Source organism: Manduca sexta, unplaced genomic scaffold, assembly GCF_014839805.1.
Source record: "Manduca sexta isolate Smith_Timp_Sample1 unplaced genomic scaffold, JHU_Msex_v1.0 HiC_scaffold_60, whole genome shotgun sequence".
Classification (NCBI taxonomy): Eukaryota; Metazoa; Arthropoda; class Insecta; order Lepidoptera; family Sphingidae; genus Manduca; species Manduca sexta.
In genome coordinates this window covers 146948-173483 of record NW_023595407.1, presented here as the reverse complement: position 1 = coordinate 173483, position 26536 = coordinate 146948, and the positions used below count along the sequence as shown (strand labels likewise).

At 36.3% G+C, this 26536-nt stretch overlaps 2 protein-coding genes across 3 annotated transcripts; one reads left to right on the top strand and one right to left on the bottom strand.

The window, feature by feature from the left end:
* The first annotated feature begins 2387 nt into the window (after positions 1-2387).
* On the top strand, positions 2388-9254 carry LOC119193499 (tubulin beta-1 chain-like). Its single transcript, XM_037447112.1, has 2 exons — positions 2388-2553; positions 7448-9254. Exon 2 carries the CDS (start codon positions 7607-7609, stop codon positions 8732-8734), a length of 1128 nt encoding a protein of 375 aa, XP_037303009.1. The 5' UTR covers positions 2388-2553; positions 7448-7606; the 3' UTR covers positions 8735-9254.
* Positions 9255-16884: 7630 nt separating this feature from the next.
* On the bottom strand, positions 16885-25377 carry LOC115444564 (uridine 5'-monophosphate synthase). Of its 2 annotated transcripts, XM_037447114.1 has the most exons (4): positions 24884-25377; positions 22903-22906; positions 20543-20683; positions 16885-17609 (listed from the first exon to the last, which is right to left on the bottom strand). In XM_037447114.1, exons 3-4 carry the CDS (start codon positions 20678-20680, stop codon positions 17124-17126), a joined length of 624 nt encoding a protein of 207 aa, XP_037303011.1. In that variant the 5' UTR covers positions 20681-20683; positions 22903-22906; positions 24884-25377; the 3' UTR covers positions 16885-17123. The 2 variants fall into 2 exon arrangements, with proteins under 2 accessions (XP_037303011.1, XP_030026249.2); XM_030170389.2 differs by lacking the exon at positions 22903-22906 and having other exon boundaries at positions 24890-25377.
* Between the last annotated feature and the right edge of the window lie 1159 nt (positions 25378-26536).

Genomic DNA, 26536 nt, shown 5'->3' with positions numbered 1-26536 from the left:
ATATCCTATTAAGTTATTTACTAAGTACATATTTACCGGAATTAGTAATATTATGCTTTTAATAAATACACTAACATTTATTATGTTTTTTCCTACAAGTTATTGCAAAAGTTCCAATCGCTCATAAATGTCATAAAATTCATAAAAATATTTTGAATATAGAATATCATATTCAAAATTATAAAACAAAACTCTAAATTATAAAACAAAAACAAGATAAATATTTCAAGGAAACAAAGTATTCGGCTTTACACAGCTGACCCATATGTTAATTATTTAATATCAATACAATGTTATTTACGTGGTTTATGAATTATAAATTAATATTTTAATAAAGAATACTTCGAAATTCTATAAACCGTAGGCTATTTTGTATTTTTTATAAAGTATTATGCGGCATTTTGTTGCCGGCCGGCGCAGACAAAATATATCGGCCATCGCCACAAATTGATCGCCAGTACCAACTTAACGAACGAAACATCTGCGCCGTGGAATTATAACTACATTTTTGTTACTAAGAAATTTAAGCATTTTGCTTCAAACATACGTTTAATAATTCTTAATATGTTTTATTAAATACTTTTTTTAGGTTAGAAAGGATACATATTGTAAATTACAATAAAAAGTATTAAAACGATTTGGCCAACATTTTGTGATGTTGGCTGCATTTGCTACGTCGATATGACGCTTTCAACCAATACGAGGGCAGCACATAAAATCGGGTTGCGGCCATGTCGATATCGATAAAGGCGTAGACATTACGAATTTATTTTAAGTGATATTTGATTTTTCATGTTTAGGATTTTTAAGCAACATGATTATCACTTTAACATTATACAAGTAAAAATATATTATATCTTTATTGTTATAGTAAAAATGACGTTGATTTAATTTTTAAAAGTTTCCGGAATCTTTTCACGAACTAAACTAAAGCCTTAGTAGTACATAGCTTTCTATTTATAGTATGTCTAGGGAAAGGAAAGGTAGGGAAGCTAAAATAACAATTTGGTAAACACGCTAAGTTAGTCACCACCAGTGTATATAAAACAGGTGTTTAAATACAGTGTATTTTAATGCAATAAAGTAAGTTATGGTATTTTATTATGACCTTTAATTTTATTAAGGATTCCCTAGACAGCCAACCGCAAAAACACTTCGGTTCACAAAGAACTCAAATTACAGAACACTAAACGTGTCTCTTCTGTCTGTCTACACCGTGTTATGACCTATTTCGGCCATATTGTACGTAGAGAGGCTAATAACCTGGAGAAACTAGTTGTGATGGGAAAGATCGAGGGCAAAAGACCTAGAGGTCAAAACCCGAAGAGATGGTCGGATCAGTTCTCCAAGCAGCTGGAGATCCCCATCAGCACCGCCCTTCATCAGGCGACGGATCGTAACAGCTGGAAACAGTTTTTGAAACGCAGAAGGAGTCACGAATCACGTACCTTAATAATGGGGGAACGATTCAAAAAAGTGAAGATTATGAACTTAATAAAAATCTTACTAACCATTGGTAAAATTTTATCTGTTTAGCATTTTAAGTAAAACAAGCAAATTATATGGGGACAGCATTATAATAACAGTTCAAAGTTATTTATTTTTCTCAAACAATAAGCAATTTTGGTATAGCAGTTCTATTGTATTTAAGAGACCATTTTATTATCCTATGATTAGATATCATTACCGGTGTAATATTATATAATAGACATAGGTGATAATAATATAATGTAATTTAGCATTATAATACCTTTAAGAACGTAGTAGTAGACAATATTTCAAAAGACTGCCTCTATGGCGTAGTTCTATTATATGCGCGGTACGACTTCTCTTCGCGGAGATCTGGGTACTATTAAGCATAATAGCATAATGTGATCTTGGTTACTTGTAAACTTAAACAGGTACCATTATTTTACCATACCGATATCTAATACGTTGTCTCGAATTTGTGCCCAATATGGCAATAAGCTCGCTCCCTATCATGGGACGAAACACACATGCCAAAAAGTAAGTGCACTGGTAGCGGCTGTGTCTACCCTCCAAGAAAAAATGCATTAGTGTGTGTGTGTATTTATATTGTACTGGACGCTACTATATAAATTGATACTTACTTACATTTATATAATTGTGTCAATAAACATTTATTTATTTAATAAAGTGTTAATATTTCAAATAACTTGTTAATTCGTAAACGAATAAACTAAGAAACAATAATAATTGAAGAAAATAACATTTAATAATATTTTCGATACAAATCTGGTATCATCGAAGCCTAAATTTGGTGGTCACACCCACTAAAACTACAGTATGACGCATTGCGGCAAATTTTATCGACATCCCCCACGGATAAACGACTACATCACTACCCGCTCCGTAGCTTTGGTTGTCCGGACAGGACGGACTGAAATTATTCTTCAACCGACCACGACAGTGCGTGGTGCGTGCGGAGCAGAATTTATTTAGTGTTAAGTAATTTATTAAGTTCACATACAACAAAATGGGGAAATCGTGCACATCCAGGCTGGCCAATGCGGCAACCAGATCGGAGCTAAGGTAATTTCTTTACTCATTTGTTTCTGTTACGTGTAATTTTAGACTTTCATACAGCGGAATTTGTGGCCGGCATTTTGTGTGACGCTCGTGCGCCCATCACGAAATAGTAATTTTACCTTAATTTCCACTATAAATTGGCTTAAAAGTGTATTTAAATGAGTTTGTATAGCCTTAATTTCGTATATTCAGAAATGGGTGTGGTCACAAGCTAATGCTCGATATACAAACTGCCTATTGCAAATCGCTTGCTATTAAGTTTAACGGTATAGTTTATGACGACGTCATATTTTTACACGTTTTGTTTCCAAAAATGTTAGTTTTGCGTCGGCCCCGCCTTCAATGCGCGGTATTGATCGGTTATTTTATTGAACACGAACAGAATTTCGCACGTGTTCCGTCGCCATTTGGAGACTTACTTACTCATAGGTGCATGAATTCACACCTTTTTCCGGATTCCTGACTGAAGCATTTTACATCGGAATTTATAGATTTTGTGAGACAAAGAACTTACGCGTACCCTGTGGGAGTACAATAGGTGCATGAAACCGGTTTTTATGTTAAACATGTACTTTAAAATTCGTTTTCAAAGAGTGTACAGACCAAATTACCAGTTTTATTTCCCGCCACAATTAAAATTACCGTTACACAAAGGGCACGCGTGTTTTGAATCGCGCTCAAGGTTGTCCAACGCGTCCCTTGATAACAAACCGACCAATCGGAGAACGGGGTTTGTAACGTTCAAATTGAGAAAAAAATTGATTCGAACACCAAATGTTCAGCTGTCGTGTTTTTTTGTTAGTCATTTTATAATTTGTTGAATTAAACAGATGTCGTTTATTTTTTTATCTTTAGGATGTCGTGAATAAGGGTATTAAAAAATCAAGGACTTGTATATTTTGATATTAGAATACTGAAGTTTCAAAGTACTTGTTACAAGTATTACTTACGCCAAGATAAATAAGTACATTCATTCATCATTTACATATTGTGTACAGGTACCAAATTGTCATTCAACTAAAATTGGTTCAGAATATTGTAATTTATAATTAGTGAAAATTATAAGCGGAAAATATTAATTTACAATAATGTTCTTGGAAAACATTAATCATATATTGGCAAGTAATCATCGTTCGATGCATCAACATCGAGTCATAGGCATGGCAGCTATCTCCATCAGTCTTAGTAAATCTAACAAGCGACATTGTTTTCAACGCAATACATATTTTAATTATATTTACGCCTTTTAGCGTATACTAACAGTTGTACAGCCTACCCGAGTATTCAGACAACGCGCAAAAAGTTAATCATTTTAAATAGGAAGGAAGGGGCGGTTCATTGACCGGCCGCCTTCCGCGTAAGCTGAAATAGCTACGCACATGGTTAAAAACTGTTCTTACGAAATTCACATTTCTTCGCGTTTTACGCTTGGATGTTGAAACTGGCAGCCATGTTTTAAAATAGCTGACTTTGTCTATGGAGAGTAGGTATTCGATTTTTGAACTTTCAAAACGTTCTTAATGATTGATGCTTGTCTTTATACAGTAGACTGATAATACAATAGATTGATTCAACAATGTTATTAGTACAGAAAAAAACTAATGTTTTTACCTACTATTAAATGGACCCAATGCAACACCAGTAAATTGTTCGTCCCGATTTCAAGGGTTTAAGTAAATAGATGATTGCATTATAATTTCAATATAATGCCAAAACTCGCCTATTTGGCAACTATCTAAGATAGATGGCATGTTGTTTTTGTTTTTTTAGTTACTTATGTACTTCTAGTAGTGTTGGTAAATAATTTGCAAATACTTATCAAAATACAGATACTCTTCAGTAGCTTAATCAATACTAGTATCAATTGCTTGTCGTAAGTAGGTACTTGCATAATATAATCTGAGTTGTTTTTTATATTTTGTTCACTTGGACATATGACTCGTCAGTTACCTACCCCTGTAACATCAATAAAGTTTCTTGGAATCTATAAATGCAAACGGCACTTGCACTCAAAACTGTTACGCGAAGACTTCTTTCATGTTAGCTTTATAGCTCAGGCTTCGGAGTATCGCGATTTCCCTTAAGATTTATTATTGTAGATGTTACATACCCTTGGTAGTATGGACTTAGTAATTTATTAATAAAATAAAATCTGAGGAAACAAGTTATTTCAAGAACAATGTTGGAATATGTACTTCTAACACTTAATGTCAATGTTATAGGAAGGCATTTATTTATATTTCTTGCATAAGGGAGGACAGCTAGAAATATGCTCGATAAATATTATATTTATCACTTTAGTACTTTCTATAGTTCTAAACAGATGGGACAAAATGTTGCAGGTTGAACCCTGACCGACAAGCGATTCGGAAATATATTTTAGTTAGTAATTTATGAGGCTGTGGCTCATGCTGTGATTGCTTGAAACTAGAGTTGCAATTACATAAGAGACTTACTATATACATGTGTGTATTTCATTGAATTGTAAACTCCATTAGCAGTCCGTTAATAAATTTAACGCGCTTAATAAATTTGTTGTAAATTCGTAATATTTCTTGATACTGTACTTGATTTCTTGATTGTAATTTCTAATTGCTTCGCCGTAGTCGTCACAATAAATCCGTTGCCTAAAATTTCTCCAAATTTAACTCCAAATGTACATATGTTCGTAAAACCCGAGAACAGTTAAAGTAGGTGTTGAGATCGATAATTTATGGCTTTAATTCACACTTCAGTGCACTGGCAAGATGCCCGGCGCCGAAATCCAAAATGGAATGTGATATCACCTTTTCTTAACCAGTGACTAGCTCAAGAATCGAGATGTTAGATGATCCAAAGTAACTAGAAGTCTCTCGTCTCTTAATGAGTTTCTTAGGTAGGTAGTCTAGTATTAGTAGAAATCTTTGTAGGTAGTATTGCATACTTACTGATCGTCTACATCCCGTCTTGTTGTTTTTCACTTCACATAAAATGCAATATTAACAATATAAGTTTGGCATATCATGTGCGTTTTAACTTAGATAAGATATGAATTGGATAGCGGAATTTTTTCGATATTTATGCGAATTCAGAGAATTATAAGTAGCATTCTGGTATCAAAGTAAATTACAAGATTTATTGAATCTAAAGTTAATAAAAGTTTTGGGTTATAATTCTGTTAAAAAAATGAAGCTATTTTGTATATTATAAAATGTACCCGAATATAACCTGTTTTGTGTGTAATAAATAAATAAAGCCATTTTCTTGTTAACATTATAAATGTCTATTTCTAACAGAAACAGAAAAAACAAATTTACAAATGTTTCAATGGTCTTGGAGCAATTTCAATATAATCCTCTATTTTGACTTATGGGTTCTTGCCAAGATAGATGACAAAAAAATATGAAAACTAGATTTTCATTACAAACTTTTATTTTTATTAATATAAGTGCCTATCAGGTTTGCAGAAAAAAGAATCAAACAATACTCCAATTAAATGTTATACTATTCTCAAGGCTATCGATGTAGTACATGTTCCAATAAGGTTCAACAGCCATCAAACATGTCCATCTTCAGTCTGCATACTTATGCATAATTAACAAGTCTTGCCCGACATGGCATCTAGGCTTGGAACAGTTTTTGTCTGACTGCAATATACACAGCGACTAATTTCTACGCACGTTTATTCTAAGTGTTCTATGGACTGATTTCTTAGTATTTAATCACATTACTAAATATGGCTGTATCTCCTAATATTGACTAACCAAATAAGCTAACATAGCCATAGTAACTGCCTGACTCAAGCCCGTGTCAGAGCCATTTGCATACGAAATTCTGAATCAAATTTCAAGATGGCCGCCACGTAATTTATGGCGTAGGCTCGCCAACAAATTCGACTAAACAACCCATTGTTTTCGATTCGGTTCATCGCGTGACTCGTCCCGCATCGTTAAAGCGCAATCTTATGTTTTCAATCTATAAATGTATGACTAAGTCTTCAATTTTAAAATCGCCATGTTTAATTTCACTTAGAAAAAGATAAAATCTTTATTTTCTGTACCACTTCAATCAAGCCATGCTTTTGAGCGTAGCCCCACAGGCAACAATATCTTGCTATTAACTTATCGATTGAGATTAGATAAGAACTTTCATTTTACAACAATATACTTTTAGACATTAACACGATGTAGGTAGACAAGTAAAAGCAATTAAATTTTCCGATTAAAAGGTATTATAATGCGAGCGAAACCCTGACATTCGCGATTTATGGTAGTTTTCAATCTAAACTGACCATTAAAGGCGCTGTTGGAAACATTTTTTTGCTACATCTGTTTAGTGACCATTTACAATAGATTGTGGGTGCTAGATCGATAATGACGACCTTACGAATATGCTAATGTAGTACGCCGCGGGAGTTTGTTTGCGGGCTCCGTTTCCAAGGCGATGGTGACTCATGAGCCATCCGCCAACGCTCGCGACGAGGGCCGCCACATGACGCTCTCTCCGCCCCACTAAAACCTTGAAATGAATTTTGTATCATGTGAAATACGGACATAAATGTCGTAGGAATGCTTTAAGTACAGCTGCCTTTTCACATAAGTAAATTAAATTCAATACGCTGTAATTTCTTCATTGTGATGGCGGGACAAGTCTCAGGAATTTCAAAACAGGTTTTCGTAATGTTCTTGCGTCTCGCATATCTTTCAGAATAGTACGCGAATCGCGATAATATTTTTTCTGAGTACTCGTAAGTTACGTAATTTTTTGCGATTCTTTTAAGAAATCATGCGCGGCTTTATTACTCACTTTCACATTTTATTGGTGTGAGTTTTCCTCGTGGAAGCTGCCGCTACGAAGGCATTATTTAGGTGATGCTATTTTTTATGCATTGTAAATCAACTTATTCTCTTTGTTCCAGTTCTGGGAGATCATCTCTGACGAGCATGGCATCGACCCCACCGGCGCTTACCATGGCGACTCGGACCTGCAGCTGGAGCGCATCAACGTGTACTACAATGAGGCCTCCGGCGGCAAGTACGTGCCGCGCGCCATCCTCGTGGACCTCGAGCCCGGCACCATGGACTCTGTCCGCTCCGGACCTTTCGGACAGATCTTCCGCCCGGACAACTTCGTCTTCGGACAGTCCGGCGCCGGTAACAACTGGGCCAAGGGACACTACACAGAGGGCGCCGAGCTTGTCGACTCGGTCTTAGACGTCGTACGTAAGGAAGCAGAATCATGCGACTGCCTCCAGGGATTCCAACTCACACACTCGCTCGGCGGCGGTACCGGTTCCGGAATGGGCACCCTCCTTATCTCCAAAATCAGGGAAGAATACCCCGACAGAATTATGAACACATATTCAGTTGTACCATCACCCAAAGTGTCTGATACAGTAGTAGAACCTTACAATGCAACACTGTCAGTCCACCAACTCGTAGAAAACACCGACGAAACCTACTGTATCGACAATGAGGCTCTCTATGACATCTGCTTCCGCACGCTCAAACTTTCCACACCCACATATGGCGACCTTAACCACCTGGTGTCGCTCACAATGTCCGGCGTGACCACCTGCCTCAGGTTCCCCGGTCAGCTGAATGCGGATCTCCGCAAGCTGGCGGTGAACATGGTGCCCTTCCCGCGTCTGCACTTCTTCATGCCGGGCTTCGCTCCGCTCACGTCGCGCGGCAGCCAGCAGTACCGCGCCCTCACCGTGCCCGAACTCACCCAGCAGATGTTCGACGCTAAGAACATGATGGCGGCGTGCGACCCGCGTCACGGCCGCTACCTCACCGTCGCCGCCATCTTCCGTGGTCGCATGTCCATGAAGGAGGTCGACGAGCAGATGCTCAACATCCAGAACAAGAACTCGTCGTACTTCGTTGAATGGATCCCCAACAACGTGAAGACCGCCGTGTGCGACATCCCGCCCCGTGGTCTCAAGATGGCGGCCACTTTCATCGGCAACTCCACCGCTATCCAGGAGCTGTTCAAGCGCATCTCTGAACAGTTCACCGCTATGTTCAGGCGCAAGGCTTTCTTGCATTGGTACACCGGCGAGGGCATGGACGAGATGGAGTTCACCGAGGCCGAGAGCAACATGAACGACCTGGTGTCCGAGTACCAACAGTACCAGGAGGCCACCGCCGACGAGGACGCCGAGTTCGACGAAGAGCAAGAGCAGGAGATCGAGGACAACTAGGCCTCTTCCCCTCAGCTCTAGTATACCTACGTCACACTCGTAACCCCTCCCCCCTACCCTCCAGCGCCCTCTCCCTGTCGCGGCCCACCCGCTGGGACGCTTGCATTTCTTCGCTTAGTACTCGTACCCGTATAGTTCTGGACGTGATTTATTGTATGGCAAACTAGGGAGTTGCGTTTACATTCCCCAGTGTTTTCCTTGTCGACGAAGGGCAGCTCTCGGATGTTTATTGCAATAAACAGTGCCTCATGCGACGTGAGCCCTTCGACCGAACATCCGCGCGGTGCTGTGACAGTTGACACATGACACAAAAAAGGAAAAGATCTTTTTTTTGATAAGGCTGAACTTGATTTTTTTAATAAGTTTAATTTTAATACTTCGTTTGTAACCAGTGTGATGAGTAATAAGTTGGCTTTTTTTAATAAAAAGCCAATGTATGTCGTACAATATTTTCGAAGTCGATCAAACGTTTTTTAATTATAATATTCCAGCTGGTGAGTAATAAAGTATAATGATTTTATTTATCGTTTTATTGCATTTGTCCTGTTACGTATCAATAACTGTCACCTTCAGATAATCTACATTCAGTCGACCGTAGATTTCCTACTAACTTATCAATTCTTATGACATAATAGGAATTATGTTATCACTACCTACACAAATTCGTTCCTTTCTCTATAAATTGCACTTGGCGAATGGTGTATTTGGTGCTACATTCTAATTGAAATTAAATTGATCAAAGATTTCTTCGATAATATAATTTCGATAACTATAAATAATCGTTTAGTATTGCTATTTAGTTTCTCATTCCTCGGATTATAAGCTTACTGGTTATTTTAGTAGTGAACTTATCAGGCAGTTTCTGTTATATACCGGACTAATATTAATATGTATTTTTTAAAATTTGTTCCAATGTTTCCCTAGGATTAAAATGCATTATGAATAATCCCAGGCATTTCATAAATCTAGTAACTATGACAAATACCTAAATCGCAATAAATACATACACACGCCCTCATATCATAGGTATGAACAGCATAGCTTCGATCTTGACACCTTTCGCTTCGTCCACATTTAGATATTTTGTCATTAATTTTCAACATAAATCGAAATGACAATGTATAGTATTCAGGATCAATGAAACATTCTACTAGTAAAAATGGAGCCTATTTAGTAATATTAACCTACTGTATTTTGTCTAACGCCCAGGGAAGACTGAATCTTTCCCTTGGTCTACTAGAAATCTCATTACACAGGTCAAACATTTTACTTTGTTTTTCGACATGCTTGTTAGCCTGACAAGGGTCGGCTTATAGAAACACACCGGACTTTCGCGTGACCGCTTTAGGCACTCAACTCTGAAAATAAGTAACCATGCTGGAGAAACCGACTTCAAACCTTGGCTTAGGACGGCCACTGGGAGAGGGTGGAGACTTCAGCGATTATGGGATGAGCGAACTATCTTTGCAAGTTTTTTTTTTATTTCTTTGGATGACGAGATTAGCTTACCGTTCCCGTGATGGTAAGCGATACAATCTCCCATAAACAGTAGAAGCAACCAACAATAACTTTAATTAAAAAATATTGTTTGATATTCCACTGCGGTCATCATCCTAAGAAATGACACGTTAAGTCTTATTACACTTCGTTACACTGGCTACAATATTCATTTAAACCGTAACACAAACAGTGACTACACACTGCTGCTTGGTGGCAGGAATAGATATTGCGGTGGTATCTACCCAGGCGGACACTGACATAAGAGACCTACCACCAGTAAAGTAAATACGTATTCTTCAGCTTGCAGTTAGGGACTATAAAAAAGGTCGGGAAGATGGGGAACACGGCGAACGACACTGCGGTCTTGTTGACTGTTGGAATTTCAAGAACTCGTTTTTACGGGGAATACCAGTGATATCGTCCTCTGGATCGGTCAGAATCATGTTATTGTTTGTATCCTACCTCTTGCCTTGTGCCATGCAAGATGCGGCGTTGGTTTTCAGAAATCGGTATTTAGTTCCAACAATTTAATACAACAAGTCTTGTTTAGGTAATATAAATAGGTAAGCATGTACTTACCAGAATATGTTCTTTCAGAAGTTAGAGGACCCGTGCCGCAATAGGACTATAATACAAGTCTGGTATATTCTAATGACCACCTAACTTCCTAAAGGAAGTTTACGCCTAGAGGTTTGTTATTTAGAAGACATAACGTTAGTATTCAAAACAATCATGGATCATACACATAAATTGTTCCTGTATGCTTGTCATGGGATTAGCCATGCTCGCACCAATTTCCTGCTTTGATAATAACAAATATGTACCTATCACTGAAGTCTGAGTTACGTAGCAGTACCTATGTATGTGTAATAAATCAATACTATTGTATAAAGCTGAAAAGTTTATTTGTTCGTCTGAATGCGCTAATCTCTGGAATTATAGGTACGAACTGAAAAGTTATTTAATTGGAAAGCTCATTTATCGGGGAAGGCTATATGTATAACATCACGCTATGACCATAAAAGCGGAGCATCAATAAAAAATGTTGCAAAAACGGAAAATTTATTTCTCTTAGGAGCTTCCGTTGCGTAGGCTCAGTGCACGTTTAAGTTTCTATCCCGGAAATACTTTTCACGCGGGCGGAGCCACGGGCAAAAGCTAGTGTTAATATATAACAAGCCGACCGTGTAAACCAAAGGACCTCTATTATAAATACTATATTTTCGAAATAGATGTGCTGCCAGCTTCACCTGTCCAACTTAGTCGACTAATAGCGATTATCGGGAGGTGGTAAGGAGGCTGTATACTATGTTGATTATACGCTAAAGCGTAAACTCGTGCTCGAGGAAGAGGCTGGGAGAAGTCCGTCTCGCCGTCTCAGCTTTTGTCAGTATAGGTTTTACTTTTTAGTATTTATTTCATAGCTTTATTGTATACCATAAACAAAACACTATGCTTAATATTAAAACAATAAAGGCTGAAAGGAGGTACAATTGGTGGTCTTATCGCTCGAGACAATCTCTTACTGACAACCATTGGATGGTATAAGAGAGAATGATGAAATTTGTCATAAATAAAATGTCCATTTTCTTGACTTGCTGGTTAAATTGACGAAGACGGAAAAAATTAATTACGAAGAATAAAAAACCATCGCACTCTAGTTTTAATCTAAAGTTTAGAAAGTTATCAAATGAGTCGCGTCGCCCGCGCTATGCAGATATGCAAATATTATAATTAACATACACCCGCGACGGATGTACTGAGTTTCCTCATTAAACTAACGGATAGTGCTAACTACATTGTTTCGTTACTAAACATAAGGGCTTTGCAAGTGGAACGGTTAACTGTTTGATCAACTCTGTGGTTTATGGCTTCAGGTACAACCGTAGGCTTGTTAACTGCTTTATCGACGCCATTAGGATAGTGAATTTGGTGTTAGTGAGCGCTAGATTAAGCATTGGTAGTTGTAATGAATGTAGTTGTAGAAGATGTAATGACCATTAAGAGACATCTAAGCATCCCCTTGTCGGACTTCGCATCGAATGCACATACACAGGGGACATTTATCGCGGCCCTAAGCACACAGTGTGGACTCCTCATGCTTGCTAAATTTACCGGGGCCCATGCCCCAGGTAGCAGACGAATACACAACTCATAATTAACACAACTTTGACTACTGAGACATCCAGAACATTACACACATAAATTGTTTCCTGCCGGGTGCGATACGATGATGATGATGATGACGAAGTTAAAAAGATAGGCGGTCAGGGGCGGCATGATCAAGATTTTTCCCCGCCTCCAAACAATTCAAGATTCGGGACTGATTAAGATGTATAAGGGCCACGCGAACATTTCTCCCTCTCCATCAGTCATCCTAAGAGGGTTCCTATCCTTTCGCTTCACTTCCCTCCCTGAAATATTCTCGTCTAACCTTCCTTCAAATCCTTGAAGTCCCTAAGTCAGGGGATTCAAGTACCTCATTCGCTTTTTCATCCCGGTGGAGATTGCAGAATGCCTTATAAAAAAAACATCCATAACCTGAGCTAGGTATAACACCTTATGATGTTTAGCAATTTATAGTGACATGCAGTCCTGTAGTTCCTGCTTGATGCTACTATGCATTGAGTTTTTTTCAAACGCATATAAAATCAAGAAAGTAGGTACGGACGGAATAGTGCATAGCGGTACAATACAAAAATTCAAAAAGTATAATTTATATTATGACGTCGGCAAGAGTAAATTAGTTAGGTAAGTATACATCCAAATACAAAGAAACAATTACAAATAATTATTTCTTTCAATAAATTAACACTCACGGCGTGCTATACGTGTTTTTGCATCGTCAGTCGTCACAGTAAGTTATTTCTAGTAGTATACGAAGGCTGTACCGCTATAAACCGTTGCCTAGTTTGATATTCAATACAAGCCAACCGAGCGATATCGGCCGATCGACTGAGCAACGTTAACTTATTTGTTGGATCTTTAACTAAGCAAGATTATTAATACGTAAGATTATATACATCTTTTTTATTTCTTCTTTCTTGCTTGCCTGAGCTAGCTTCTTGGTTTACTTTGTATTCTTTCTTTATGTTATGTCCAATATGAAACGTCTTAAGTTAAATATTCGACTATATTTAAGCAATAATTAAATATTCTCAGGTATCTAGACTTATGATAAGCCCAACTATGTTCGCCTACGAGATAAATAAAATATTTTATTTAATTTTTATTTTATTTATAAGTAATACGTTATCTATCGTTAAACAGGCATCATTTTTTTTTCATAGTTTTCCCTTTATCCCTTCATCAGGGCACGTTACATATTATGGAATCAAAGAATATCATTGTATATAATACTAGGTCTTGCTCGCGGCTTCGCCAGCGTGAAGAAGTTTTCCGGGATAAAAGTACCGCTATAACCATCCCAGGATCTTAAATTATCTCCATACCAAATTTCATAAAAACCCGTTCAGTAGATTTCGAGAAAATCGATAACATACAGACAGACAGAAAAGGGGTGTTTGTTTTTAGATAGATATATCAATTCGTGAAGTAAAAATTGTACCTTATGCACAGTGAGATTAGACATAATTAAAGTTCGCATAAAGGAGTAGAGAAGAATAAAATGTATCTATAAGTAATATATTATGTTACATGTCAAATTAATGGTCGAATATTGACTGCTAGGCAACCACTAGTATATTTAATAACGTTTAAACTTGAATTAAATCGTTACATAATTAAATAGCAACTTAATAGATAATTTATAGTCGTATAACGTTTTGTTTATAGCTAGTGGAACTTTTATTTTAGAGAAAGTGGTATTTTACGAAATGATCTAGTCTAGCCAGACTGTAGTAAAATAAATACAATCTATCCACAATATAACCAAATTTTAATGAGGAAGAGACTGACCCTTGAAGAAGGGCGGGATTAAAAATGTCGAAGCCCCCTAAGCAATTCTTCCTGCCTTTCTTTTTAGGGTAGTCATCACTTAGGTAGCAGGTGAAAGGCTGGTAGGTTAGCTGGGCTAGGGCTTATGTCTTCGCCGGCGAGGATCGCGACGCGTTATCCCTTTATTACCCCCTACTTGCCAGCCCGAGCGGGCTACTTTGATTTGTACCTTGTTATTCCTTTTATCCTTATATCTTCCTCTTAAAACTCTTATTATTTTATCCTTAATTAAAAATGTCCATAGTTATATAAGTAATTTTAATTGTTATTTAGAAATAATAATAATATTCCTATACATTGTTTTGAGGTATCATAAGTGCAACTTTGTTCGTCTACGTGATAAATAAAGTATCTATTATAATTTAATCTACATCTTGGTGCAACATTTCCATTTCCTGACTTTCTAAAATATGTATATCAAATCATAATCTAATAAACCGATATAAATGAGGAGATTATGCATTATAAAAACACTTGTATGACTGCGATTTTTCTCAAAAACTACTAATCTGATTTGAATGGGTGTCTCGCAGGCCCGGATCCAGGGGGGGGCAAGCCAGGGCCCGTGTCCCGGGCGGCGAATTTAGAGGGCGGGAAATTCAAACTTGCCAGACGAATACACATCTCATCATTAACCCAACTTTGACTACTGAGACATCCAGTATATAACACACATAAATTATTACCCGCGAGATGATGATGATGATGATGATGTCATCAGACAAAAGTAAAATATAGGTGGTTGGGGGCGGCTAATCCAGATTTTGCCCCGCCTTCTAAAAATTCAAGATCCGGGACTGGGTTCTCGTTATTGAAATGTATATTTTTTAGAGCAAAGCTTAAGTATAATAAAACTAAGGTAATATTAATATTGTCATCGGCTAACGGGTTAATTAATACAAATCGTTCAATTTAAGTTTCGTTTTACTTACTTAGCACCTTGAACGCCTGGCTGATACCGGGCCTTAGACAGTTGCGTTTCGAAGTCGACTTCTGTAAGTTTTTTACCTAATCTAAACCTCGCTCAAAACAGCTGACTAAAAGCCAATAACGCCGAACTATTTAGTAAGTAATCTTATTTAACAAATAGTAAGTTTTGGTGCCTTTAATAAGTAGGTAATAAATTTCACATAATAAAGAAGTATGATATGTAGTTCAGTTTAAAAAGTTGTTTGTAAAACTTAGTTTTTGATATTACTGATGCAAAAGTATCAAAGATTCCGTTATTTACACTATTCCTATAATACTACAATTTAGTTTTTGTTCCAGAAATACGTTAATGACGAGGGAAAACGCACTAAAGTTAGTGCACGTAGTATAAAAAAAAACAATAAAATTCAATCAAATGTCTTATTTATTGAGTATAATTTAAAACATAGATTAGTAACAAAAAAATTTGGTAAAGTCGTAACTTTATTCTACACAGAGTTATAGGTAAGTAGATACCTAGAATATTAATTAAGTTGTTAGGTGTTTTAGTAAGTGATTCATCAAATGACAAGTGACCGCCATATAAATAAACACAATGGGCATTAGGATAGCTATTAGTGGTTATATAACAAGGGAATAGGTATTAAGGTAGAAAGTCTTTGGGAGACCTCCGGACTCACAAATCACAGATAGGTTTTTTTTGGTATCGGACCCCGCAGTCAATACCAGAGGAAACCTGCGGGATACTGGAGTCCCCCAGCTTTGCGACTGCGGGAACCTGGAGCAGAGTTGGAGAGGGATAGTTAGGAACCAAGTTTAGGGGATGAATATTTAACTATTTTAGGATGGGAGGAGTGGAGAACGCCAGGAAATGTTCACGAGCCCTTATAGACTCCAATGTGAAATGCATCATGAGGTATACACACTTAACTGTGTGCCTGGGGCCGCGATTAATGTCCTCCCGTGCGTGTGCATGCATTCGGTATGGAGACCGAGCGTACAAGCATTGCCATACTTATTAGGTCCATATAAGTGTACTAAACTACTAATTCAAGTTTTAATGTGAGTGCCAAGTGCCAAGGCGGTCAAGAGTCAAGAAAAAATTATGGTGTTCACGTTTGTAAGACATCAAAGCTATTGTAACGTAGCATTAGTAAGGACTTACTAACTTTGCACCTAATATATCAGGATGCCAAATTAGTTTTATCGTTATTTAGATTTAAAATACCTATTTTTCTTTACATAAGGCCTGATTATAAGTAGGTACCTTCCTAACTAGTTAGGCGTGGCGCCTAGAAATACCTACGTAGGCACCAACAAGCCAACAAGTTCGTGTAAACATTCAGTTGAAAAAAAAACGATATAAAAAGTCAAGAGATTCAATGAGGTAAGTAAGTATTGTTAAATTCTTATATAAGTATAGATATTTTCTGATAAGCTACTAATAAAAAGTTAGCTAGATACCGTCAAACGTTCTAACTTTTACCCATGTCCAATGTTTGCCTAAAATAGAGAAGTAATATATCCCTGAATTTATTTCGTTTGGCATTTGAAACCTGTCAACGATTTAGCTTATTTATTGGAAAATATAAGTAATTTTACCAGTGGCATTATGTTGGTAGCACACATAGTATTTTTACAGTCTATCAAACGAACTGTAGTAAAGCAGAGAATTGTAGAAAAAACTTTTTTAATTAAGTCATTAAAATCTAAAGAATTACCTACTTATAATTTATCTTTAAACTTATAATAAAAAGCATTGATTGTTCAAGAATGTTTCTTTACTAACAATAGATTTACATGATTATTTACTGAAAAATATTGATAAATGCAACGTTGGCGTGTTTTTGGAATACGACAGTCATAAAATATCGAAATCCGTGCAAGGTTAGGGCAGTTGACGATACCTAGGTAAGCAAAGCTATTAGACAAACATTTTAAATACTTATAATATCATTGTAGGTAAGTGTAGATTAGGTTAGTGCAGTTTTTAGGTTAAAACCTAATCTAAATTGTCTTTCATTCCAAACTGGCATTCCTTAATATGATCAACTATCATTCCTACAGTTTCGTCGTTAATTCTACCGGCTTTATATAAGGTATTAACTAAACATGATAACGAAAATACAGATTTAACAATGACGCCATTTGCTTCAAGTACACTAGCGCCACCTTGTTCGCGGTCAAGAACTACTACAGCATGAGAGACCACCAAGCCTTCCCTACGTATCGTTTCAACAGTTTCCAACAAACTGCCGCCAGATGTCACTACGTCCTCCACGACGAGGCATTTCTGGTTCTTGTAATAAATGCCTTCCAGCAATCTTTTTGTTGCATATAGTTTTGTTTCTTTCCGTTTCATGATCATTGGAGTATCGGTGTTGACGGACATCACTGCAGCCAGTGGAAGGGCTGCATACGGCACACCACAAAGTACATCGTGATTTATTTCCTTTGCTAATTTTTCTAAATGCCGCGCTACCGCCATCTGTAAATAGTGATTAGAAACATTTAGCACCGGCGATTATTTTCCATGAGTAAACATAGTCATAAAAACATAACATTACGGAAATAACATCACATAATATCAGTATAATTATTTAAATCGATATTAATATCTTTTTATATTAAAGACCGTATGTTATGAGGAACTAGTTTTGTGCATGGCCATGTTCGCTTTATAGTGATAAAATTTAGCTTTGTAATTCAAATAGTAAAAGATTTTTCAGAATCAGATAATTAATTTTAGATTGCCTCTTACATAAAACATGGACTTTACTCATTTATAATAAGACTAGCTATCCCACACTTAATAATATAACAATATGAGCTTATTTGAATTACAAGTGGCCAATGTAAGATTATTACTAGATGTTTTTATATTGAGACGCGCTTTTTTGCTTATTATCATAATTATTATGAACGCAAGTTCGAGCTAACGTATGAAATTATTAATGATTTAGAACGATAATCTACAATCTCGAAAATAGCGATCAAGTTAGCTAAATAAATTAATTAATAATTTTTCAAGATTAATTCCGTGAACGGACTGCCGAGACGAATGTCCGCAGGTTCTAAACCCAAAGGCACACACCTCTGACTTTTCTAAATATTATGTGTGTATTCTTTGTGAATTATCGCTTGCTTTAACTGTGAAGGAAAACATCGCGAGTAAACCTGCATACCTGAGAAGTTTTGTATAGGGATTTCAAGGGTATGTGAAGTCTACCAATCCGCACTAGGCCAGCGTGGTGGACTAAGGCCTAATCCCTCTCAATAGTAGAGGAGGCCCGTGCTCAACAGTGGGACAGTATATAATGCAGGGCTAATATTATTATTATTTATTAATTCAGTGATATAGTTTCAAATAAAGCTGGATGACAACACGGTATATTTTCAATGTCCACTATTTATTATTGAGTTCTTGGCTATACTTTACATTATTATTGTACTGAGATAATAATAACATATCGAGTCACATTAAAGTTAATTAAATCCATATTATTTTTTTACGACATGTCACAGGCTGATATGATATTTTTATCGAGTTAATTTAATTAAAACCAGTGGGATATATTCCGTCTACTAGAACATATCCATCTTTTGTAATTAGCAATTTGTAATCGAAGGGCAGCTTTGATAGCCGTATAGGTAAATGGGGGATTTCTTGACTCTCTTACCGATACAGCCATCGAAGCTGTCCTTCGAATAAAAAGCCCGTAATTGTTAAATAAAGGATTCGCTCCTAGAGACGGAATAACGGCCTACTAATCTTAGTTTCTTGTCTAGTAGCAATATCTGAATGACATAATATCCAAATTTATTGGACTCAGTTGATATTTTTAATATTCTACAGTCGATGCCAGAATGCACGTTTTTGTTTTACATACAAACTAGGTTTTGTATAAGATTGTTGCACAAAATATGTTAAATCAATACATATTATAAAACAAATACCGTTTTTCTCTGTGTCTGTAGGTTATCGATTTTCTCAAAATCTACCGAATAGATTTTTATAAAATTTAGTATGGAGATAGTCTAAGACCCTGGGAAGGTTATAGGCTATTTTTTATCCCGGGAAAATAAAAAGCGGGACTATTATTCCGGAAAACGCCTACACGCGCTCGAAGTCACGAGCAAAAGCTAGTATAAAATAATCTTATACCGTTTCTAAATTCTTAATTCGTCGAACTGTATCTGATCACTCACTGATTAGGAATTCATGAATGATATTGTTATAAGACGGTATTGATACAGAAATCAAAACATCTCATAATCTCAATTCTTTATCAGTTTAACATTTTTATTGATCAATTTAAATAAATACCTTATAGGTGACACCATAAAACGACCATGATTTACAAGCTGACTTAATAACAACACCACAGAAAACCTTGGGAAAAAATTATTTTTAGGCATATTGCCTTCGAAATGCCATTGAGACAATCATATTTTATAATTATAGTAACACTGTAACATCTTGGTTAAGTTTATTAATTTGTAGAAGGATGTACGCAATAGAACACTATGAATTATGTCAAAATTCTTTAACTTTAACAAAGTTGCATTGTTCCTTAAGAAAATATGCCAAGACGTTTTAACTTAATTGATTACATTATTAAAATTATACTATTCTTCGGGTTTTATCGCGATTTTTATTTTTTAATTTTCTCCCAACGTTTCGAGGACTGCAGCCTGCGATAAAACCCGAAAAATAGTTTAATTTTAATGTCTAACATTCGCGTAAACATAAGAAATCATTATGATTATATTATTCCAGGAATCCTTTCACAAACAACGTACCAAGCATAAACTAATAAGTGAAATATGAATTGATAATTATTGACAATGATTCAGAACACAAGTTTATTCCAACTGCAGTCCAATAATAATAATATAATATCAGCCCTGTATATACTGTCCCACTGCTGAGCACGGGCCTCCTCTACTACAGAGAGGGATTAGGCCTTAGTCCACCACACTGGCCTAGTGCGGATTGGTACACTTCACACACCCTCGAAATTCCTATAAAGAACTTCTCAGATGTGCAGGTTTCCTTACGATGTTTTCCTTCACCGTTAAAGCGAACGATAAATTCACACAGAATTCAAAAAGTTACATTAACTTCTCGAAATATAATTCCCAATGTTATGGCATAGGAAAATCATCGCAAATCCGTTGAATTATCTGCCTACTCCTCTATACACGTGTGATTTATGTACGGCATCCCATCCCATCACCGTTAAAGCACGCGATGATTCAAAAAGAATACACAAAAATTATTTTAGAAAAGCCAGAGGTGTGTGCCCTTGGGTATCGATTTTGCTAACAATCGTCTCCGCAATCCGTTCCACAACCAATTAGGCTATTGCCGTTTTATGGAACATGTTAACTTCATACTGCTCCAAATAAGGAAATTACCATAATACGAGGGTGCGACACTATAACCCTGAGGTCGAAGTAGATGGGAGTCCGTCGACCGACTTTGGCCTCGATGTCTCCCAGTCTCACCGCACCAGCGTCGAACAGTTGTACAGCTAACTCTTCCAGATCTACCATTTCCTGTAACAATCGATTAGGTTAGGTTAGCATTTACGAGTTTTCGCATGTTACAAACCTATACTATTACATAAAGCTGAAGAGTTTGTTTGTTTGAACGCGCTAATATCAGGAAGTACTGGTTCGAATTGAAAAATAATTTTAGTGTTGGATAGCCTATTTATCGAGGAAGGTTGTGTATACAAGATCACGCTATGATCAATAGGAGCGGAGCATCAATGGCAAAAATCGGGGAAAATTTATTCCTTTTGAGAGCTTCCGTTACGTGTGCTGCATAAACTTACGCAATAATAATGTATGACGAAATCATTCCTCTTAAAAAGTTCTAATAATATAGCAGGGACACTTCAAAGCTGCGAGCCAAATCTTGTCAAGATATGCGAAGACTACCAACCCACACCAGGCCAGCATGATCGATTAAGGATTAAACCCTTTATTTTATTTATTTATTACTACTCCTGAGGTGTCGTATTTGACTTCCGTGTCTTGAAGACTTATATTTGGTCTTCCTGCTCAGGTATCAGCCTTATACTTGCAAATTGGAAGAGAATTGTCCGCACATGGGACCTAACATGGCTGGTGAAATGTATTCACTTCTGCCTACTCCTGAAACGTATGTAAGTATGTAGGTATGTATATGGTCGCTTAACATGTTAGTTGCCAACGAAGTCACCACTCCGGTTGCTTTTAGACGATAACATTCCGCCATTATACATTTTGAATATTATTTCACTAGTAAGAATGGAATTATACTAAATAAGATAAAGCTAGAGATAACACATTAATGTGAGGTTTTTATTATCCTTATTCGCAATATCAACCTTATGTTCTCTAGATTTTTCGACATTTAGCTAATCATTTAAAAAATTCAATAGCGTTCTAAATTTGAATTAAGCAGTTATGTATTCCAATCTTATTTCTAAAAATGACGCACATCGTGTTTTGTCGGAGAGTGTGCGGAGTAGACCTCATACTTTGAGCTTGAATGTCGGCAGTATAAATAGTTTTTTGTCGGTTGGATCGGAAGGCCTGTATCGGAAGGGGCTAGAGCTTTAGTAAAATATATTTTGATATCATCAAAAGTGACTAGGCACGAGTAAAAGTTGACGTACGTCCTTAAATAAATATAAAGAAAACGTATTCCTTTCACGTGAAATAGTTATTATTGATGGATAGTAAACCTTCAAGGAAACTATTCATTGGAGGAGCCTATGTCCTGCATAAAAAAAAATCAGCAAAAGTTAGTGAAGAGCTGATAAAACCAGCGTTATAATAGGAAGACAACGTATTTTACATCTGTCCTACGCGAGAAGTCACTTTTGGATTCGTATCCATAGGTTATTTCATCCACGAAAGTGCATTCCATCACCTTTTGAGCGGGGCTGCTGCGGGGTCTCATGGGGTAAAAGGTTTGTTTAATGCTGTGTTTGTATTAAGAAGTGTTGCTGTTTGGACTAGTGGAGTCTGTAGAGGTGTTTCACGGCAACGTTCCTGGTCACTTGCTGGTAGAGTGGAAAGGCGTAGAGGAAATTTCCCAGAGGTGCAAAACTACGACATAGCCATGCTTTTATTCGCGACCCCATCTGAAGTGAGCAGGCGTAGGGGGAATCTTTCGGAGGGACAGAACTACGACATGGCCATGCTTTCATTCTCTCCTCGGACCCCCTGGAGAGTGTTCGGACTAGTAGTAGTGAGAGTTAACATGGTGTGTGTAGTTAGTGTTGGTCAAAATGTGTTTTTTTATACGGGTTCAAAGCTTCGCCCCTGGTACTATATATTGTTTCAGGCACAATGGTCTGACTATTTTAAGAGCTAAGTGAAGGAAAAGGAGCCCACAACCATTATATAGTTTCTGCTCTCTATTAGCGTTAACTATTGCAGCTATAGAACTGCATCTCGGCTACGGTCCCGCTACCATTTATTTGTCAGTCAGAGCTCGGAGTCAGGAAGTTGGTGTGATATCCCCGTGCCTTGGAAAGCACGTGAAGTCATTGGTCCTGCGCCTGATCTCTCCGGTCATGTCGGATTACCGTCTCACCGGACTATGAGAGTGAAGGAACAGAGAGTGCTTGTGAATTGCGCATACACTTGTGCACTATAATATCTCCTGCGTGCCTGACTGATCTCCGTAATGAGATTGAGGAGGTTATGTCATTATTATTTGTTTAAAGCGGCAAAGCGTATCAAGCGCATCATCACTTACAAATACAAATGACTTAAACATTATTATTGTTTTGGCGTCATTTGTAATGAGTTTACAATTTATAACACAGATTCAATGCCACGTCTTATCTCAAATGAGTCTGTAATGAACCCTTATCGACATTTCTTGGGCAATACGCAGTTTCCCGGCTTTGTTTGTCTTTATCTTTTAAGATGAGTAATATATTTTTTTAATAAAGTGCTTTATTCATCACTTGAGCGAGCAAAATTGCGTTTATGATAAGTCAAAGTACATGAGAATATTTATTTATTACATAAAGTCGCTTATATAACTAAAGACATTTTATATTGGATGTGAAAGAAAAAAAAGAAACCAACTCGGGCTGGCAGGAAAGAAGAAATAAAAAACAAGTATATAATCTTTATAAAGATAAAGGGAGGAACGCGTCGCGATCCTCACCGGTGAGAACTATAAAGGCCCTAACCTAGCTAACCTACCTATTGGAAGATGTGTAATAAAACTACCTAGTAAGGGAAAGTGGCATTTAGATGATATCTATCACACAATACCCGGGATTCATGTCCTGCCCGGGAAGGGGCAATAGTCCAGGGCTTAACACTTCTACGAGTCTGCGGTTGAAGAACCCTGCGGCTTACAAAGGGCATAAAAAATGACTCTTCTTCGGCAATTGGGTAAAAAGGCCTCGCAAAGACCTACCGCTTAGATGTCTCAATTGAGAGTTAAGGATTCCAGAAAACTTATTCATGATACGAAGAATACCAGGTTATCGCTTCATTAGATTTTAGTGAAGTAGCTGTATATTCTTGTCGTAAATATAACAGCGGGACTTTACCGCTTCTCTCGGCAATTAGTACTCTATGTAGGTTCTAGATACTCCTACATCATGGAATCATCAGGTGTAGTGAAGTCATTTTGGCATGCCAATATATAATGAACCCAATACAAAAAGAATCATGAAACTGCTATTAGATTTTGAGGAGTTCCCCTCTGCATTTAAATCCAAGGTCTTATACCATTTAAAAGAACTGCAGTTGTACGAAATCGAACTCAAAATAATAATTTAAATCGGACCATGAAGTAAAAAATTATGCCTGAAAAAACAGAGTAAACTCCTTTGGACTTAAAAATATTTCGCGTTTTGGTATCGCCTCGCCTTTGCAACATAACATCAAGTCATTCTGTATTATTGTTTAGTCTACACTCTAAGTTACTTGATATTATACGGACCTACCTATACAGGTGTGGAACAGGTTTATTACTGAAATTAATGGAAGATTCCAATTCCCCATCAGAGGTCGAGTTGTAAAAATAAATTAAAATGCTACACGTGTAAAAACTTGTGCCGAAAATCCTTTAACAGACGATGAGGGAGGACACTCATTCCAACATGTCTTACTACTACTATTATTAAAAATTATTAACTCAATTGAATTTGATAAATAACTGTATGTCTCTAATGATTGAAGTACAAGATTATTTTTTTTTAATTTAAATGTGGCTGGGGCTTATAAGACACGAAATAATTTCTTGGACAATTTATTACATACTGATCTAACAGGAAGAACATGAAAAATATAATTTTGATTATTCAATCAATTCAAATAAAATTACATATAGGTTTGTAAATTTACGTCAGCTACAGAGTATTAAATCGAACAATCTATTAAGGATTTATAAATTTGCATCAACTGAAATAAAAATAGGTATTAAAACGGAAACGATCTAAATTAACATTCTGTTGCATTTTAATATGGTAAAGATATGTAAAAAAAGAATTTGCTGATGCAATATAGAAATTAAAATTACCTGAATAACAAATAACTGACCTAGAATATAGAGAAAGGAATATTTCCACTTGTAATCATTAGGTCGGAACATATTTGACCTTTTTAGGATCAAGATAGGCATAGACAATATACAGGTTGTTGTAAAATACGACCTATTTTTTATAAATTAACTAATGCTGACATATAAATACTATTTTTTGTAATTTCCTGTTACTTAAATATAAAATGGATACTTACAATAACATCCAAGGTAATCCGTTGTTATGAGGTTAAGTTTAGTCTTTCTATTAAAATCATTCACATTTCACACTAAGAACTTATTAGCATGATTCATTTAAACCATTTATTTTATTTACAGACGATATTTAAAAAATAATTAAAATAAAAAAGTATAAATAATTTGTTTTAATACTTCTTGTTACTGGCCGGTTAGTTTTTTTTATTTAAAAAAAAAAAATTAAATTCGAGATTATTGAATTTTTAAAATCGTTCTTTTGGTTTTAAGACATTAGGCACCACAGATAACCAACACCAAACTGATCCAAGATGGCGGACCGGAGTGAATTTTTCACACAATTTTATTCAAATAAAAAATGGCCACAAAACGCAGCAATATTCGTTCCGTATCTAGAATCGAAGTAAACAACTCGTGCGTCCAGCAGATACTAGGTATAGCGAAGGTACCGGTTAGCGATAACAAAATGATTCATTAATATGTATGTATACCGACATATAAAAGTTTAAAATGAAGGTCACATATAAAAGCATGAGATAGGATCCGAATTAGGCGACGCTCACAGTGTCCAAAATTTGATATCACCGCTCATGGCTGATGAAATTCAATCGTGTATGAGTTATTTTTTTTTACCTCTCAATGACCTTTGCAAAGGAACTGTGGTTTATACAGACACTTAATTTGATAGGTGTTAGGTGCGGCTATGAATGAGTGTAAAACTTTTCGTTATAAAGTTACACTTTTCTGTAATGGAACTTCCTCAATTACTATACTAAGAAAACTCAACGTCACATATTTGGCGGTACAAACTACAACTATACTATTTATTTATAATTAGGACAACCAGTAGTTGTTACATTATAAATAGCTCCGATGAAATATAAAAGTAAGAATTATAGGTTTAAATGCACAACATTTTAAGGTGTCACAGCATGCTTTGACAAAAAAAAAATAACACCAGTATTAATATTAACTACACATAAACCATTAAAGCGTACTTTTTTTTACAAATAAAAGTAGCAACTATATAAAATTTAAATTAGTTTAAAGAAAAAGAGGATGGGGACCTTATGATATTCAAAAACAATGAGCAAATTATAAGCATAATAATAAATACTTTTAATTCGGTAAAACGTGCAAAAAGACCTTACACACATAAATAATAAATTATTATAATAATAATAATATATTATAAAACACTTATGTTTTATACGGCCTCTTCTTACATAATATATGTCTTTAAATAATTCCTTATATCATCACCATTAGACCGAGCCTTTAGTAAAATAATATTACATAAAAAAATACTTATCGCCCAGATCTATAAGATTGGATGTTGCTAGAAACCAATTTACTGTTTTTTGTAACTCAATGCCAAGCGGAAGGCCTTTAGGTACAGAGGTACAATGACGTATCAAATATAGTCTATTGGGCCTATAAATGCTGGCTTTGAAAACGGTAGAGTCGTGGCTTCGATTCCCGAAATTGATAGCCGAAAATTTTGATGTATTTTTTTTGAATCGAGTGATTACTGAGCAAATACCACTTATTGGTTCCTTATTCAAAGTTTCAGATGGCATTGCTATAATTGTATAGAGGCCATGTTGGTTACCATCAGGCGAGCGGCTCTTCTCGTCATTCAGTGCTAG

What these genes read in the sequence shown, in the direction of transcription:
- LOC119193499 (XM_037447112.1), top strand. Translation starts at nt 7,607, where the DNA reads ATGGACTCTGTCCGCTCCGGACCTTTCGGACAGATCTTCCGCCCGGAC.
- LOC115444564 (XM_037447114.1), bottom strand. Translation starts at nt 20,680, where the DNA reads ATGGTAGATCTGGAAGAGTTAGCTGTACAACTGTTCGACGCTGGTGCG. An exon ending in TGTCGCACCCTCGTATTATG is followed by an intron (nt 17,610 to 20,542) that starts GTAATTTCCTTA and finishes CACTATTTACAG; the next exon opens with ATGGCGGTAGCGCGGCATTT.